The sequence below is a fragment of the Notamacropus eugenii genome, chromosome 5 (assembly GCF_028372415.1).
Source record: "Notamacropus eugenii isolate mMacEug1 chromosome 5, mMacEug1.pri_v2, whole genome shotgun sequence".
Lineage (NCBI taxonomy): Eukaryota > Metazoa > Chordata > Mammalia > Diprotodontia > Macropodidae > Notamacropus > Notamacropus eugenii.
The window spans coordinates 336,556,426-336,571,963 of NC_092876.1; the positions used below are offsets into that span (position 1 = coordinate 336,556,426).

The 15,538-nt window shown below is 40.9% G+C and overlaps 1 protein-coding gene across 2 annotated transcripts in view; it reads left to right on the plus strand.

Moving 5' to 3' along the window:
- The first annotated feature begins 573 nt into the window (after positions 1 to 573).
- Positions 574 to 15,538, plus strand: part of MUC4 (mucin 4, cell surface associated) — a 76,852-nt gene continuing 61,887 nt past the window's right edge. For both annotated transcript variants that reach the window (XM_072613693.1, XM_072613694.1), the window contains exon 1: positions 574 to 765. In XM_072613693.1, coding sequence (XP_072469794.1) covers positions 684 to 765 — 82 coding nt within the window. In that variant the 5' untranslated portion in view covers positions 574 to 683. The remainder of the gene's footprint in view (positions 766 to 15,538) is intronic.

Here is a 15,538-nt window from a genome sequence, read left to right on the forward strand (position 1 = left end):
AGCCCAGGGAGGTTAAGTGACTTGTCCAAGGTCACATAGGTAGTAAACATCAGAGGTATAATGTGAATCCAGGTCTTCTAACTCCAGAGTCAGTATTTTAACCACTGAATCACACACCCTGCCTCATATTTCTTCTTCCTTCATTTTTCCCCTTCTCCAACTCTTCTAGCAACAGGTTCTGCTACCTTAACAACTCAGGGATTCTTGAATCTAACCTTGCAGCATTTGAGCTGGAATGGGGTAGGGGCAGGGGAGCCATAACACAAGGCAGGAGCTACCTAAACACCAGTCCTGTGAGGAAGGACCCACACATCCCAAGCACGTCCTTAGTTTCAATTCTCAAACATTCTTCTCCTGTCCCCACCCCACCAGGGGCCAACTTGGCTCAGGTAGCCAGTGATGCAGGGCAGTGGGTGTATTGGTATTTTTTTTCCTGGTATGGGAGGGGGAGGTTGGAGCAAGGGAAGAAAAGAAGGTGCAGAGATGATTGGCAGAGGACCACGCCTTCTTTTGTCCTCTACGTCAGGTACCCTGGGTCTCCACAGGGAAATCAACAGGTTTCATTCCAGCAGTCACAGGTGAAGTGTTCACCTCATTTTCTCTCACCTCTTCTTTGTAAAGAGTGAGGGGCCTCAGGAGAGAGGCTTAGCGTCAAGGAACCTGAGGGACCCCTGCCCTGAGCCATGGGAAGATCCTACTTGAGAAGGATCCACTGGGTCTTTCTCAGCTACTACTGCTGCTTCCTCCTTTGGTCAACGGTAGTGGGTAAGTGAAAATTCCGGGTGCCTAGAGTTTGGCTGGACAGGTAGTGATGTGGTGCTAGAGACCAGCTTAGGAGAACCAAAAACATAAATGAAAAGAGAGAAAGGGAGAGGAAGAAGGAGAGAGAGAGAGAGAGAGAGAGAGAGAGAGAGAGAGAGAGAGATTGAGAAAGAGAAAAAGATAGAATAGAGAAGCAATAGAACAGAGTTTCAGTGATAGAAAAAGAAAATAAAGGAAGATAGTATAAGAGAGAAAAGTATTATGAGGAAGAGAAAAATGGTGAAATGGAGAAGTCCCTGAGTAAAAGACTAAATGTTAGAAAAAGAAAGAGATGAGAGAGAAATAAATACAGAGACAGTGAGAAAATGCCTGAGTCAAAAGACAAGACTGAAAGAAAGAAATAGCATAAAAGAAAGAGATAGGGAGAGAATGACACAGGCAAGGAGACACAGGTGGGTGCTAAGGAGCAGAAAGAGAAACAGACGGACTGGGAGAGGCAGAGAAAGGAGGAGCACTGCTCTTTGTTGCTGACCCGTGTGTGACAGAGGTCTTGATGGCTGACTTGCTTTCTGGGCAGAGCTCACTGCCCTCTGAGGTGTTGCTGGGAGCACCTTAGTAGGGCATCCAATCCATGATGTGTGAAAGGGTCCCATGACTCTAAGAGAACAGTCCAGGGGGATCACATAGACCATGAAAACTTCTACCAAAGGATCAGTATAATGTAGAGGTAAATCCTCTGCACAGAGTCAGGAGGCTGGGGTTCCACTTTTTTATTGTTGTCATTTCAGCCATGTCTGACTCTTTGTGACACTATTTTGGGTTTTCTCGGCAAACATACTGAAGCAGTTTGCTGTTTCCTTCTCCAGCTCATTTTCCACATGAGGAAACTGAGGTAAACAGAGTTAAGTGACTTGCCCAGAAGTCATGCAGTTAGTATCTGAGGCCAGATTTGAACTCCTGACTTCAGGTCCAGCACTATCCATTGCACCACCTGGCTGCCCCATGTAGCTTTGGATGAGTTAGTTAATCACTTTGAACCTCAATATTACCATCTGTATAATGAAGGGATAGGAAAAGATGAGCATCGAAGGCCACTTCCAACTCAAAAATTCTATTCCTAGGAAGCACTCCCTCCCAACTGTACTGACTCCCATTAGGTGGCAGCATTACTGTTTATTCTTTCCCTCTGGAAATGGAAAAAGATGTGTAGAAATTCCCCTCAGGCAAAGAAGGGAGCATTTTGATATTCAGATGGCTCTCTTATGTTACTCTCCAAGGTATAAAGTAGAACGGGTTGAGGGAGGCTGGACAAAGACCTTTGGACCATTTTGTGATCACCACATGTTGCCCTGGAAGGACAACTAGACTGGGAGTCAGAGGACCTGAGTTCTGGTCCCAACTCTGATATTAACTAGATGCAACTCAGTTGTTGTGGTTCAGTCATTTTTCAGTCATGTCTGACTCTTTGTGATCTTATTTGGGGTTTTCTTGGCAAAGATACTGGAATGGTTTACCATTTCCTTCTCCAGCTCGTTTTCCAGATGAGGAAACTGAGGCAAACAGGATTAAATGACCAGCCCAGGGTCACACAGCTAGAAAGTGTCTGAGGTTGGATTTGAACTCAGGGAGGAAGATGAGTCTTCCTGACTTCAGGTCCAGCATTCTATCCACTGCTGTACAGGTTGGATTAGAGGTGTTCAGTTATAGCTCAGAGATTCAATAACTCTTTGAAAGTCTTACATTGTGTATAGTGCATTAAGAAAGCACTTTGGATTGGAAGTCGGAAAAACTCAATTCAAGTTCTGGTTCTGGTATTTACTATGAATGTGACTCACGTAACCTCTGTTTGCCTCAGTTTCCTCAACTGTAAAATGGAAGCAATAATAGCACCTCACTTCCAGGACTGTTGTAAAGATCCAATGAGATAACCTTTGTAAAATGTACTTAGCACAATACCTGGCACATAATAGGTGCTCTGAAAATGCTTATTCCCTTCCCCTCCCCTCCCTCTCCTTCCTCCCAGCTATATAAATGCTACCTATTATTTTAAGTCTTTCACACAGACTGTGATGAGAAAACGATTTTTTAAACTCCCTAAGTTGATTAGAACCTTCAAGGTTGGGATGAAGGTTGGCAGGAAGACTGGCTCCTGAAGGTATAAGGACGGATATAAGGGAAAGGAGGCAGGTGGCTCTGGCCAGGAATGTATTCAGAGAAGTGCTCAGTTTGGGGTGGGAATTGGTAAAATGAAGCACTCAGTCTCCACGCCTATCAATGGGGCATTGTGACGACATGACATTTCTCTCCCATTTTCAAGGGAGGAATTGTATAATTATAGATAACAGTGGGGTATAAGTTTTATTCCCCTACAGGTGTAATGCCTCTTTGCTGACTGACTCATGAATGAAGTGGAGCTCTGGAGGGAGGCAGCTGGGTTGTCAGCTCTTCCCCAGGAAGAGGAGCAGGGACAAATCCTCCCTTCTCCCTGTCTGATCCCCCCTCCTCCAAAAGAGCTATTTGGGATGGAGGGAGGAGGAATGTGATGGAAGGCTTGGAAAGGAGTTGATGCTGGTGGCATTTCCCCTGGACAGAAAGTAGCTGTGTAGTTTGCTGAGACTGGGCCCAAATCTTGGATGGCTTCCAGAATAAGACTACTTTAGATTAGGAAGTATTTCTAAAACTGCAGTCAAGTTAAGAATTAGGATTGTGGATCGGATGTTGCTTTGTATAGATTGGGGCACCCACTAGATTCTGTATCAATCAGTCAAACAAAAATTATCAAATGCCCATTACATGCCAAGCATTGCACTAAATACAAGACATATGAAATCATATATGAAAAGGTCCTTGTCCAGTAGGTACAATTTTGTATTTATTTGTAAATTTAAATCCTACTCCTTGAAAATCAATATCTATTTCTTAAAACGTAGATGATCTATGATTGTAGGGGGATGGAAAGTTGAATACAAGAGAGAGGGAGAGAAAGCAAGTAGAAAAAAAGAAAGAGAAAGAGAATTCAAGAAAGAGACAGAGAGACAGAAGGAAAGAAAGGAGGGAGGAAAGAGAGAAAGAAAGGAAGGAAGGAAGGAAGGAAGGAAGGAAGGAAGGAAGGAAGGAAGGAAGGAAGGAAGGAAGAAAGAAAGAAAGAAAGAAAGAAAGAAAGAAAGAAAGAAAGAAAGAAAGAAAGAAAGAGAAAGAAAAGAAAGAAGACCACATTCTTATGGAACTTACATTTTAATGGGGAGACAACATGCAAAAAAAGTATGCATATAATCTACATATATAATATGTATGTACATATATATGCATACACATATATAGTGAAAGTGGAAGGGGTTCTCAAAGAAAAAGCACTAGCAGTAGGGGAGGGAAGGAGGAAGGAAGGCGTGATTTAAGCTGAGTCTTGAAGCCAAATCTCTTCCCTAAGATGGATAGAGTTCAGAATCCCTTTGACTCCTTTGTCAGACATAGAAAGGAAGGACACAAGCGCATATGAAGTGTTTACTCTGTGCTAGGCACTGTTAAGGACTTCACAACCATGATCTGATTTGATCCTCATAACAAGGTTGATGCTATTATTATCATTCCCATTTTACAGGTGAAGAAACTGAGGCAAACAGAGATTAAGGGTCACACAGGGTCACACAGCTTGTAGGCATCTGAAGCAGGATTTGACCTCAGTTCTTCATGATTCCAGGAGTGCTGAGTACAGGAACTGAGAAGTTGATGGAAATGGCCTTTTAAGAAACAATGGTGGAATTGATTTGGTTTCTGTTCTCACAGCAAGTGAGAAACAATATTCTTAACAGCAAGGTGGATGACCAGGAAATGGTTGGAGTGAAGCATAATTGAGTCTGAGGATAGTTAGAGAGTGAATTCTCTCCAGTTAGGACAGCATGCCCTCCCAGGGGGGAGTTCTAAAGGTTTAGATCTTCCAGGGCGTGGTCTTTGGAGGCCTGGCAATTTATCTCCATGCCTTGAATTCTTTTTCTCCAATTCAGCCTTCATAGAGTGATCAACCTTTTCCTAATGCATTAGTTTCACCTTATTATTCTCCTGCTCTATCTCCCCATTTCCCATTGCATCAACAGAAACTCCCAGGACAAACCCTTAAGATCCTGGGATCATAGAATAAACTTACCTTTTCAATCTTACTTCAATTTACTTTCCTTCTGTGTTGGATGCTCTAGCCAGACTAGATAGTTAACTCTTCCCCTCATCTCATCCTTTATTTTCCTGAATTGATGCAGAACATTTGCAACATCTGGAAACATTCCCTCCACATCCTTGTGCATTAAAATTGTCTTCCTCCTTCAAGACCTAGTTCAAGTATCATTTCCTCCATGAAGTTTCCATCTTCAACTCAGCAGGAGTGATCTCTCTCTCTTAAATATCTAATTGCATTTTATCTAGACTTCTCTTTTGCGTATGTTCTATGATATATCAAACTTATTTTGTTGGATGAAAGAATGAGCAAAAACTCTCATAGTATGACTTGTTCGCCATATTTGTTTTTACAAAGCTTTAATCACTTTGATACTTTCTCCTAGAAGTTCTCTTCACCTCAGAAACTATGTGCCTCAAAAGACCATGAAACTCAAGCAGACACTGGGTGGCCCCTTTGATTATATTGGCTATTTGATAATATTTGATATTAAACCTGTAGTCTACTACAAATACTAGTTTTTTAAGATTCATCAATGTTTACGTGTATAGGCAGTCCTTAAGAGTATTAGATCTAAATTCAAAAGATCTAGGTTCAAATTCCATGGAGGTTGGACCAGATGACCTCTACAGCCCTTTCTAGTTCTAAACTATGACCCTATGCTTCTATAAATAAATTTTGCTCCAACTTTTATAAGTTGGTTTTTGGAAGCCTGGATACACTTTTCCATAGGACAATTCTTAGTAAGGATATGATCATCAGTAATAACCTTATTTATTTAATCGTTAATATTCCTGAACCTAAGGAGGATAGTTTGGAGAGGAGAATTACTAGAATCAGAGTGGGGAGGAGGGGAAGGACAAGGAGGAAGATGGAGAAGAAGAAGAAGAAGAAGAAGAAGAAGAAGAAGAAGAAGAAGAAGAAGAAGAAGAAGAAGAAGAAGAAGAAGGAGGAGGAGGAGGAGGAGGAGGAGGAGGGGAAGGGGAAGGAGAAGGGGAAGGAGAAGAAGGAGAAGGAGAAAGAGGAGGAGAAGGAGGAGGAGAGAGAGAAGAAGGGGGAGGAGGAGGAGGAGAAGGAAGACGAGGAGGAGGAGGCAGAAAAGGAGGAGGAGAGGAAGAAGGAGGAGGAGGACAAGGAGGAGGAAGAGAATGAAGAAGAGACAGAAAAGAAGGTCATTAAAGCATTTTTTAAATGTACAGAAGAGAATAGGAGGAAGTTCAGAAGGAAACATGGTCAAGGATAACTTTAAAAGTAACGTGTTGAATTGATTATACTTTTGTAAAGCAAGCTGTACATATATGCACATAAAAAATCAGTGGTTCCATATCTAATCCTATTTTCTGCTCTATTTTGCATGTAAAATGTTGAGGGATAATAATAATAAATAAATAATAAAAAGAGAAAAAATTAAAAGAAAAGAAAAAAAGTAGATTGTAGAGGGGATTCTTGTTCAGGTATGTATTAGATTAAAAGACCTTTTGGGTCCCTTTCAACTCTGAGATTCTATGATGCTAAAAGAAGATCTCTCTCTCTACTGCTGTTGCATAAGTCATTGTAGCTAAAACAATACAACCATGGATGGAATTAAGAGGGTTTAGTGATCTCCTCTCTAGGTCAGTGAATCCCAAGAGAACAAAGCACAAGAACTCTGGAAGTATTGAACTTCTTACCTGAATTTCAATCAATCAACAAGCATTTATTACACACTTACTACATGCCAGGCCCTGTGCTAAGCCCTAGTGATACAAAGACAAAAGCGAAATAGTGTCTTCCCTTGATAAGCTTCAGTTCTAATGGAGGAGACAAGCCGTATACATATAAATACAAATAGAATTTATACAAAATTAATCCAAAGGAGGAAAGGACTCGTTAACTCCTAGGGGGACCAGCATGAAGAAAAGAAGGCTTGAACTGATACCTGAAGGAAAACAGGTATTCCAAAAAGTGGAAGTGAGAAGGGGGGCACATCCATGCATGGTGATGCAAGCATTGTGTGTGAATATTGGATCACAGAGTACAAGGAAGGGAATAAAATGTAAGAAGACTGAAAAAGGATAAAGATACAGGTGATCAAGTTGAAGAGTTTATGTTTGATCCCCAAGGTAATAGAGAGTCGGTGGAACTGATCAGGAGCAGGGAAAAGATGTGATTATACCTGCACTTTAGGAAAATCAATTTGACAGCTGTGTAGAGGATAGTTTGGGAAGAGTCTCAAAGCAGGGAAACCAAATAGAAGACTATGACAGTAGTCCTTGGGGCAACTAGGTGGCTCCATGGTGCACAAATAGTCAGGAACATGCCTCTCTGTGAGTTCAAATCTAGCCAGCAACATTTACTAGCTGTGTGACCCTGGGCCAGTCACTTAATTCTGTTTGCCTCTGTTTCCTCATCTGTAAAATGATTCAGAGAAGGAAATGAAACCACTCCAGGATCTTTAATAAGAAAACCCCAAATGGGGTCATGAAGAGTCAGAAAGGACTGAACAATAACAACACAGTAGTGCTGTGAGAGGTAATGAGGATGGAGGAAGGGGTGTATTCAAGAGATGTAGAGATAGAAACGAAAACATTCAGCAACTGCTTGCTTATGTGTGATGAGTGAAAGTGAAAAGTCAAGGAGTGGGTACCTAGAAGGATGGTGGTGCCATTTACAGTAATAAAAATGTTTGGAAGAGGGATGGGTTTGGGGAGAAAGATAATGAGTTCTGTTTTGCACTTGTTGAGTTTAAGATGCCTTCAGGACATCCCATTTGAAAAGTTCAACAGACAATTAGTGATCAGGGACTGATACTAAGGAGAGAGACCAGAGGTGGATATGTGGATATGTGAGTCATCTGCAGAGAGGTTAACTGAACCCATGAGAATTGATGAGATTCCCCAAGTGAGATCATGTGGAGAGAAAAAAGCACGAGGCACAGGGCCAGAGCTTTGGTGTACACCCATACTAAATGGATGTGATAGGAGTGATGAATAGCAAAGACTGGGGAAGAATGGTTGGAGAAAAAACAAAAACAAAAGCAAAAAAACCAGGAGGAGGAGCAGGTTTCCTTGTTCACAAAATAAGGCATTTTTGTAGAGAATATTTAGGAAGAGAGGATTGTCAATAGTGTCAAATGCAGCAGAGAAATCAAAGAAAATAAGACTGTATTAGAACTCATAATTTTATTGGCAGTAATTTTGGAGAGAATAGCTTCAGATGAATGATTAGGTTGGAAGCCAAACTATAGGGGATCGGGAAGACAGTGAGAACCAAAAAAGTGGAGGAACTGGATGTAGATGGCCAGTTCAAAAAATTTGGCTCAGAAAGGAAGGAGAGATATAGATCAGTAGTTAATAGGGATGGTAGGATCTTGCAGAGGTGGTTTTGTTTTGCCTTATTTTTTTGAGGTTGGAGGAGAACTGGGTTTGCTTTGTAGACAGCTATTTATACAACTAGGTAGCACAGTGCACAGAACATTGGGCCTGGAGTTAGGAAGACCCATGTTCAAATCAGTCTTCAGACACTTGACCAGCTGTGTGATCCTGGGCAAGTCACTTAATCTCTCTCTGCTTGATTTTCCTCAGCTGTGAAATGGAAATAATAATAGCACTTATCTCCCAGGATTGTGAGAATCAAATGAGATCATATTTGTAAAATGCTTAACACGCTGGCTGCCACATAGTAGGTACTTCATAAATGTTTATTCTGTCCCCTTATACAGTGGTCTTAGAAAGTTGCCTGGGGGCACAAAGAAGTTAAGTAACTTCATTTCAAACTAGCAAGAAGACCCAAGTCTTCCTAACCCTGAAGCTTCTTTAGAATTTACAAAAAGCAAAAGTTAATCACCAGGATTCATCATGGATTCATTAAAGACAATGCACGTCAAACAAATCTGATTCCCATTATTTTAATGGCATTATTCTATCAACAGATCAACAGAATGTCATGGACATGGTATATCTGACTTCAGTAAAGAATTTGACGAAATTTCTCATAAGCTTATAATGAACCAATTGAAGAGATTTAAAATAGATTCAGGGTTGCTTGGATGAAGGCAACAGAAGAAAGCTGATTAATAGTGCACTGGGATCAACTTGCAAGGCTGTTGTCATTCAGTAGTTTTCACTCATGTCTAATTCTTTGTGATCCCATTTGGGGTTTTCTTGGCAAAGATGTTGGAGTGGTTTGCCATTTCCTGTTCTAGCATTTTACAGATGAGGAAACTGAAGCAAACAGGGTTAAGTGATTTGCCCAGGGTCACACAGTTAGTATCTGGGGTCTGACTTGAACTCAGGAAGATCTGTGCTACCTAGCTCCTTTCAAAACCTATAAAGAGGAGGCTTTTAATGGAGTATGCCAAGGATCTGTCCTTGGTTTTTTTCTGTTTAACATTTTATCAGTGGCTTAGATAAAGGAATAAATGATATTTGCTGCTAAGTAGCAAATTTGTCGATGACACAAAACTCAGAGAAAATAACTAGCAGAGTGGATGACAGAAACAGGATCCAAAAATATCTTGACACACTGGAATGATAGAGTTGAAGCCAAGAAAATTATATTTAATAGCAATAAGCATAAAGTTCAGAGGTCCAGGGCAGCGATGTGGTGCTGTGGATGGAGCATTGTGCCTAGAGTGAGGAAGACTTGAGTTCAAATTCAGCCTCACTTACTAGCTCTGTGACCCTGGACAAGTCACTTAACCCGCTTGCCTCAGTTTTCTTATCTGTTAAATGAGTTGGAAAGGGAAAAGGCAAAGCACTCTAGTAATCTTTGCCAAGCAAACCCCAAAGAGGGTTACTAAGAGTTGGACATGACTGAAAACGACTCAACAAAAATCAAAGTGTAAAAGTCCTAGTCCTAGCTTTAAAAAACTAACTCTATGTGCCAGGTAAGACAGGATTAATTAGAAAGTAGTTCATTTTTTGAAAGGCCTAGAGGTTCCACATGAATTAACACAGTGACGTGGTGCTCAAAGGAACTGAGATCTCTGGCAACATTAACAGAAAAACAGAGTATGGAACAAGGGAAGTGATGGTTTCATTGTACCTGGTACTGGTCAGATCAACCCTGAAATACTTTGGCTAGTTCTGGGTACCAACATACGAAAAGCACACCCACATGCTAGAATGTATCCACAGGAAAGGCATTAATATGAAAAAATGACTAAAAACCACATCACAGGAGAACTGGATAAAGCAGCTGGAGACATTTGGGCTGGAGAAGAGAAAGCTTGGGTTAGAGAGTAGGGGGTTGAGGGGGCACTCATGAGTCAGGTGTTTCTAAATTGAATATCACTATTGATCATTATTCAGCATATGCAATCTTAATCTTTATTATCAAGGTCATTATACATAGCTCACAATTTTAGTTAAACTTTGAAAGAAAGGTGCTTTTTAATGATTATTAAACAGAATTAGGTAGTAGTTCACGCTTACTTACATAGTACTATTCTCACAATGTGCTGTTATCTGATAGAATCTAAGTTCTCTAAGTGGAGGGATTGAATCATTCTTTGTTATTGTATCCCTGGCACCTAATACAATGGGCGACCCATAAATACTTGTTGACTGAACAAGTAAAATGGGTAGTGTCAGTTTTATCACACCCATGTGTACATACATAAGAAATGCCATAATTTAATGAGGAGCTGTGTAAATAAAGTCACTACAAAGACCTAAAAATCAATTAGCATGCCATTTCACAAGTAGGAGTCAGCACATCCAGTTAAGTCAACACAAGATGCACACCACCTTTACTTTTCCTCTCACCTGACTGTTTAGACCCTCCCTCCTCTGTGTCCCTGAATCTTCTGGATTCTGGATGAGTTCATTCATTCTCCTCACTGTCTTGACCCAACCTCCCAAACTACCTCCCAAGAAACATCATAACCTAACAGACCCGGAGACTCAAGTGGCTTTTGGTCAGGAAGCATGGACTTGGAATAAAGTAAACCTGGATTTGAATCCTGCCTCTGACTCTTACTAGCTGTGTGGAGGTGGGCAACTCACTAAACCTCACTTAAGCCTCAATTTCCTTATCTATAAAATGGAAATGCTAATTCCTGTAGTATTAGGGGACAGCTAAGAAGAGCAGTGGATAGAATGCCAGGCTTGGAGTTAGGAAGGCACCTCTTCCTGAGTTCAAATCTGGCCTCAGACTCTTACTAGCTGTGTGACCCTGGGCAAGTCACTTAACCCTGTTTACCTCCATTCCCCCATCTGTAAAATGAGTTGAAGAAGGAAAGAGCAAACAGCTCCAGTATCTTTGCCAAGAAAAAAATCCCAAATGGGATCACAAAGAGTCGGATATTACTGAAAAAATGACTGAACAACAATACTTGTAGTACCTTCCTCCCAGGGTTGTTATGAGAATGGAATGAGATGGTATATGGAAAGTGCTTTGCAAACTTTAAAAGTACTATGTAAGTGACATTAGGACTATTATTCTGAGGTCATGGAAAGGGTTGTAAGTTACCAAGAAATAGATTGTTGGGCAATGCAGAGTCTGAAATCTCATTTGGGATCTGAGGAGAGAGGAATGAGAGGGAGAAGGAATTCAGGGAATGAGAGAGAGACAGGAAAATCAAATAGGCATTATCCCTCTGTCTGTCTTTGTGGCTTTGCTTACCCCTCCTAAACCTGTTTTCTCTTATATTAATAATGTCTTCCAGTCACTCTACCCTCCCTGCTTTCCCAGTCTGTTATCCCTGTTCTGGCTTTGATTTCCTCCATCTGAAATCTTCACCCAACAGTGAACCAGACCAGCTTGATCCTGTCCTCCATCCACTCATCCCACCTCTATTTCTTTCTAAATCTCAACCATGGATTTGCATTCACCATTTGCCTTTGCAAACAATGTTGACTGGATCCACTACAATTTATGTTATCTACTCTTGACTGCTGCACACAGATTACTCCTCTCTGAGCAGTCCTTGAACGTTTTACTTACATCTTATCAGTTACATAAGATTCCCTCAGGCTACTATCTACACACCTCCCCTTTTGCCTCTCAGTTGAAGTCCTACTTCGTATTTTACTGAAAAGAAATTGAGGTCATCTGTGAAAAGTTTCCCTCTCTCTCCCCAATTCGACACCTCAGATCCCCTCTTCATCTCTCCATTCTGTCTTCCTCTGGTCTAATCTCAGAGGAGAAGGTGGCCCTTCTCCTTGCCAATACTGACCCCTCCACTTGTGCCCTGGATCTCAGTGCCACAATTCCCACTATCATATGAAAAACAATCATTGCCTTCAAGGAACTTATGTTTAACATGGAGCATTCTCCAACACTGAGTGTTGATAACAAACTTTCTGTCTCCCAACACCAGTGCAACCCCAGGAGAGACAAGCATGGAAGTTTGCAGCCATTCATATCCCAGCTAAGCGACTGAAAGTCCCAAACCCTCTAAAGGAGGGAATCCAGCCTCAACTGCCAGTTGTCATTGACACTATTACACCAATCAATTAGCAAGTATTTCTTGAACCCCTACTGTGTGCTAGACATCATGCTAGGTTCCTCAGATACAAATACAAAGAATGAAAATATCCCTGCTTACAATGAGCTTATATTTTAATTGGGGAGATAACAAACATGTATAAAAACATATGAAAGCATTACTATGAAGAAAATAAATGCAAAGGGGCATCTAGGTTGCTCAGTGGATTGAATACTACCCCTGGAGTCAGGAAGACTCACCTTGCTGAGTTCAGATCTGGCCTCAGAAGCTTACTAGTTGTGTGACTCTGGGTAAGTCATTTAACCCTGCTTGCCTCAGTTTCCTCATCTGTAAAATGAGCTGGAGAAGGAAATGGCAAACCACTCCAGTATCTTTGCCAAGAAAACCCCAAATGGGGTCATGAAGAGTTGGACACAATTAAAACGACTGAACAACAAAGTATAGTTGGTCAGACGTAGGCATTTCTCTCTCTAGCTTTCCCAGCAAGACAAACTTTGGGAACAGGACTAGGAGAATCATGTGTCGTATTGGTCTCTCCCTCACTTGTGGTTTTCTGTGTTGTAGCTAAGTCTGGCACCTCTCCATTGACTGGGTACCAGTGTTTTGACCTGGGAAAATCAATGATAATAAACCTTTCCAGTATAGTCTAGCAGCATGCTCGACATAACTGTCTGGGGCTTTTCCTTCCACGCAGAGGTCATGTCTTGAGAACCAAAGACATAGCACAGAGCTTCACCTTGAAACCTTGTTTTCCTAAAGATAACCATCCTGTCCAAGGGGCTGGAGCCCAGGAAGGGCACACACTGAAGATGAAATAAGGTGGGAGGGAGCACCAAAGAGTTGCAAAAAAGGGAGACAACTGAGCCTTTGAAGACCTGCAAATAGAGTCTTTCGCTCCATGTGCTTTCACTGAAGACAGTAAGCCAAAATGTGAAAAACAGTATTTGCTGCTGTGACCGTGGGTGATCTTTTTTATCAGTACAATTCTCTTTTATCGGCACGGTTCAAAGTGTTCTTCTGTTAGACATGAATTGCTAGCATGCAAGTTTCCAGTAGCATCATTCCTGTGGTATCAGCATCTCTAGCAATAACACCAAATCCTCTAGGGGTAGCCTCTGAAACAGCAGTCTTCAAAACAGAGGGAATGCTACTTACAATCCATCCTCCACAGCTGACTAAAGCTACAATCTGATGGTGCGGGCTGGCTGTCATCAACACCACGATGTCACTCATAGCACCCTCATCCTAGAAACAGAACCTGAGAGTTGGAAGGGAATTCAGAAATCAAGTGCCTACCCTACCTCAGGGTAGCTAGGTGGCATAATGTTGGACCTGGAATAAGGAAAATCTGAGTTCAAATCCTGCCGCAGATGCTTACCAGCTGCGTTATTCTGGGCAAATCATTTAGCCCCTTTAACATCTGTTTCCTGATCTATAATAAAAATCTATTACAACATAATATAATAATAATAACACCCCACAGGGTTGTTGTGAGGATCAAATGAGATAGAATATGTCAAGCACTTTGCAAACTATAAAGTGCTATGCCAATAATAGCTGTTTTTACTATTATTAAACAGGAATCCCCTCTATAATATGCCTGAAAAGGATCCATCTGGCACCTCCTTGAAGATTTTTAGTGACAGACAAAGCACCACCCCTTGAGGCAGCCCATTTTCCTTTTGAACAACTCTAATCATTAGGAAGTTTTTCATTATATTGAACCAAAATCTGCCTCTGTAATTCTCACCCACCATTTCTAGTCTGTGATGTCACTGGTTTTCTTCAAAAACAAAGGACAAGCAACAACAGTTCTACCATCTAGGCTCAACTGGAATTCGACTAATCCTTTTCGTATATGCTAGTCCTTCAACTGTGTAAAGGCATCTATCACATTCCTCACTAAGTCTTCTTTTCTCCAAGTGAAATATCTTCAGTTCCTTCACCCACTCTTCATTTGACATAGTTTCTAGCTCCTTCGCCATCTTCGTCTTCCTCCTGTGGATAAATTTCGCTTATTAATATTCTTCCTAAAAAGGGGTCTTCCTTCTGGATATTATGCCTCTCATAATGTGCACATTAATTCTTTAGACAGCCTTGTCAAACTGTGAATCCTATTAAAAATCGCACCCCAAATCTCTTGAAAGCCACACCTCTAGTAATAACAGTTATTTAATATAGCATAGGAGAAGAGAAAGTGACGATCATTATCTCTTTCATCTCTAGCATCACCATTGCAGGAAGAACAATTGGTCAAGTGACAAATGAGCTACTCTTTTATTATTTAGTCCTGACCTGTGTTTTCGTCAATATAGGAAACTCTTGGTTTAAAAAAAATCTTTCTACCAATGCAACTGTTTTGCTTTAGAAAAACAGACATAAAAAAATTTGATAGTGATTTATTAATCAACCTACAACACCAAAGGTGCGGTTGAAAACTGCAGTGTGTTTTTGTTAAACAATTAGAAAAACCCGTAGTATTTCTTTTTTTTAACAACTTAAAATTTTTGAACTTGACAAACATGAACATTTCATTAATAATCTTTTCTTTCTCTTTTTTGGGGGAAATTATTAACACTGCCCCATTATTTCCCCTCACAACTCTCCTCATGGAAAAATTGAAAGTCATCACTTTCAACAGATAAATATACTTAAGTAAAGCAAATTCACACATTAGCAGTGTCTGAAAATGTAATAAGCCCCACCCTGCACTCTGGTACATTGCTTCTCTGCCAAGACCTGGGAAGGTTTTGATCAATTACACTTCTAGAGCCCAGATTGGTCATTGAAATCATTATGGTTCTAAAGCTTTTCCAGAGTGTTCTCTTTCTCCTGGTTCTGCTCACTTCATTCTGTATCAATTCATACAAGTATTCCCAGACTTCTCTGAATTCCTACCTTATATCATTTCTTAATTTGAGAAACATTAGGCTCAGCTATTTGACTATGTATTTATACTACTCTCCTCTTGGTGGAGAATGATTACCCAACAGTCTGTGACTCCGATAGGGGGGTAGAGTTGGCAAGAGGAGGTCTTACTTTTTCTGACTTCCAACTTTAAGAGAAGACATACCCAGTTCCAGGCTTTCTTCAGGGACAGGCCCTTAGAGAAAGACTCCAAGAAAAAACCAGAAGAACAAGAATCTCTCCCCTCCCAAGCTCTCGCCAACTTTACCTCT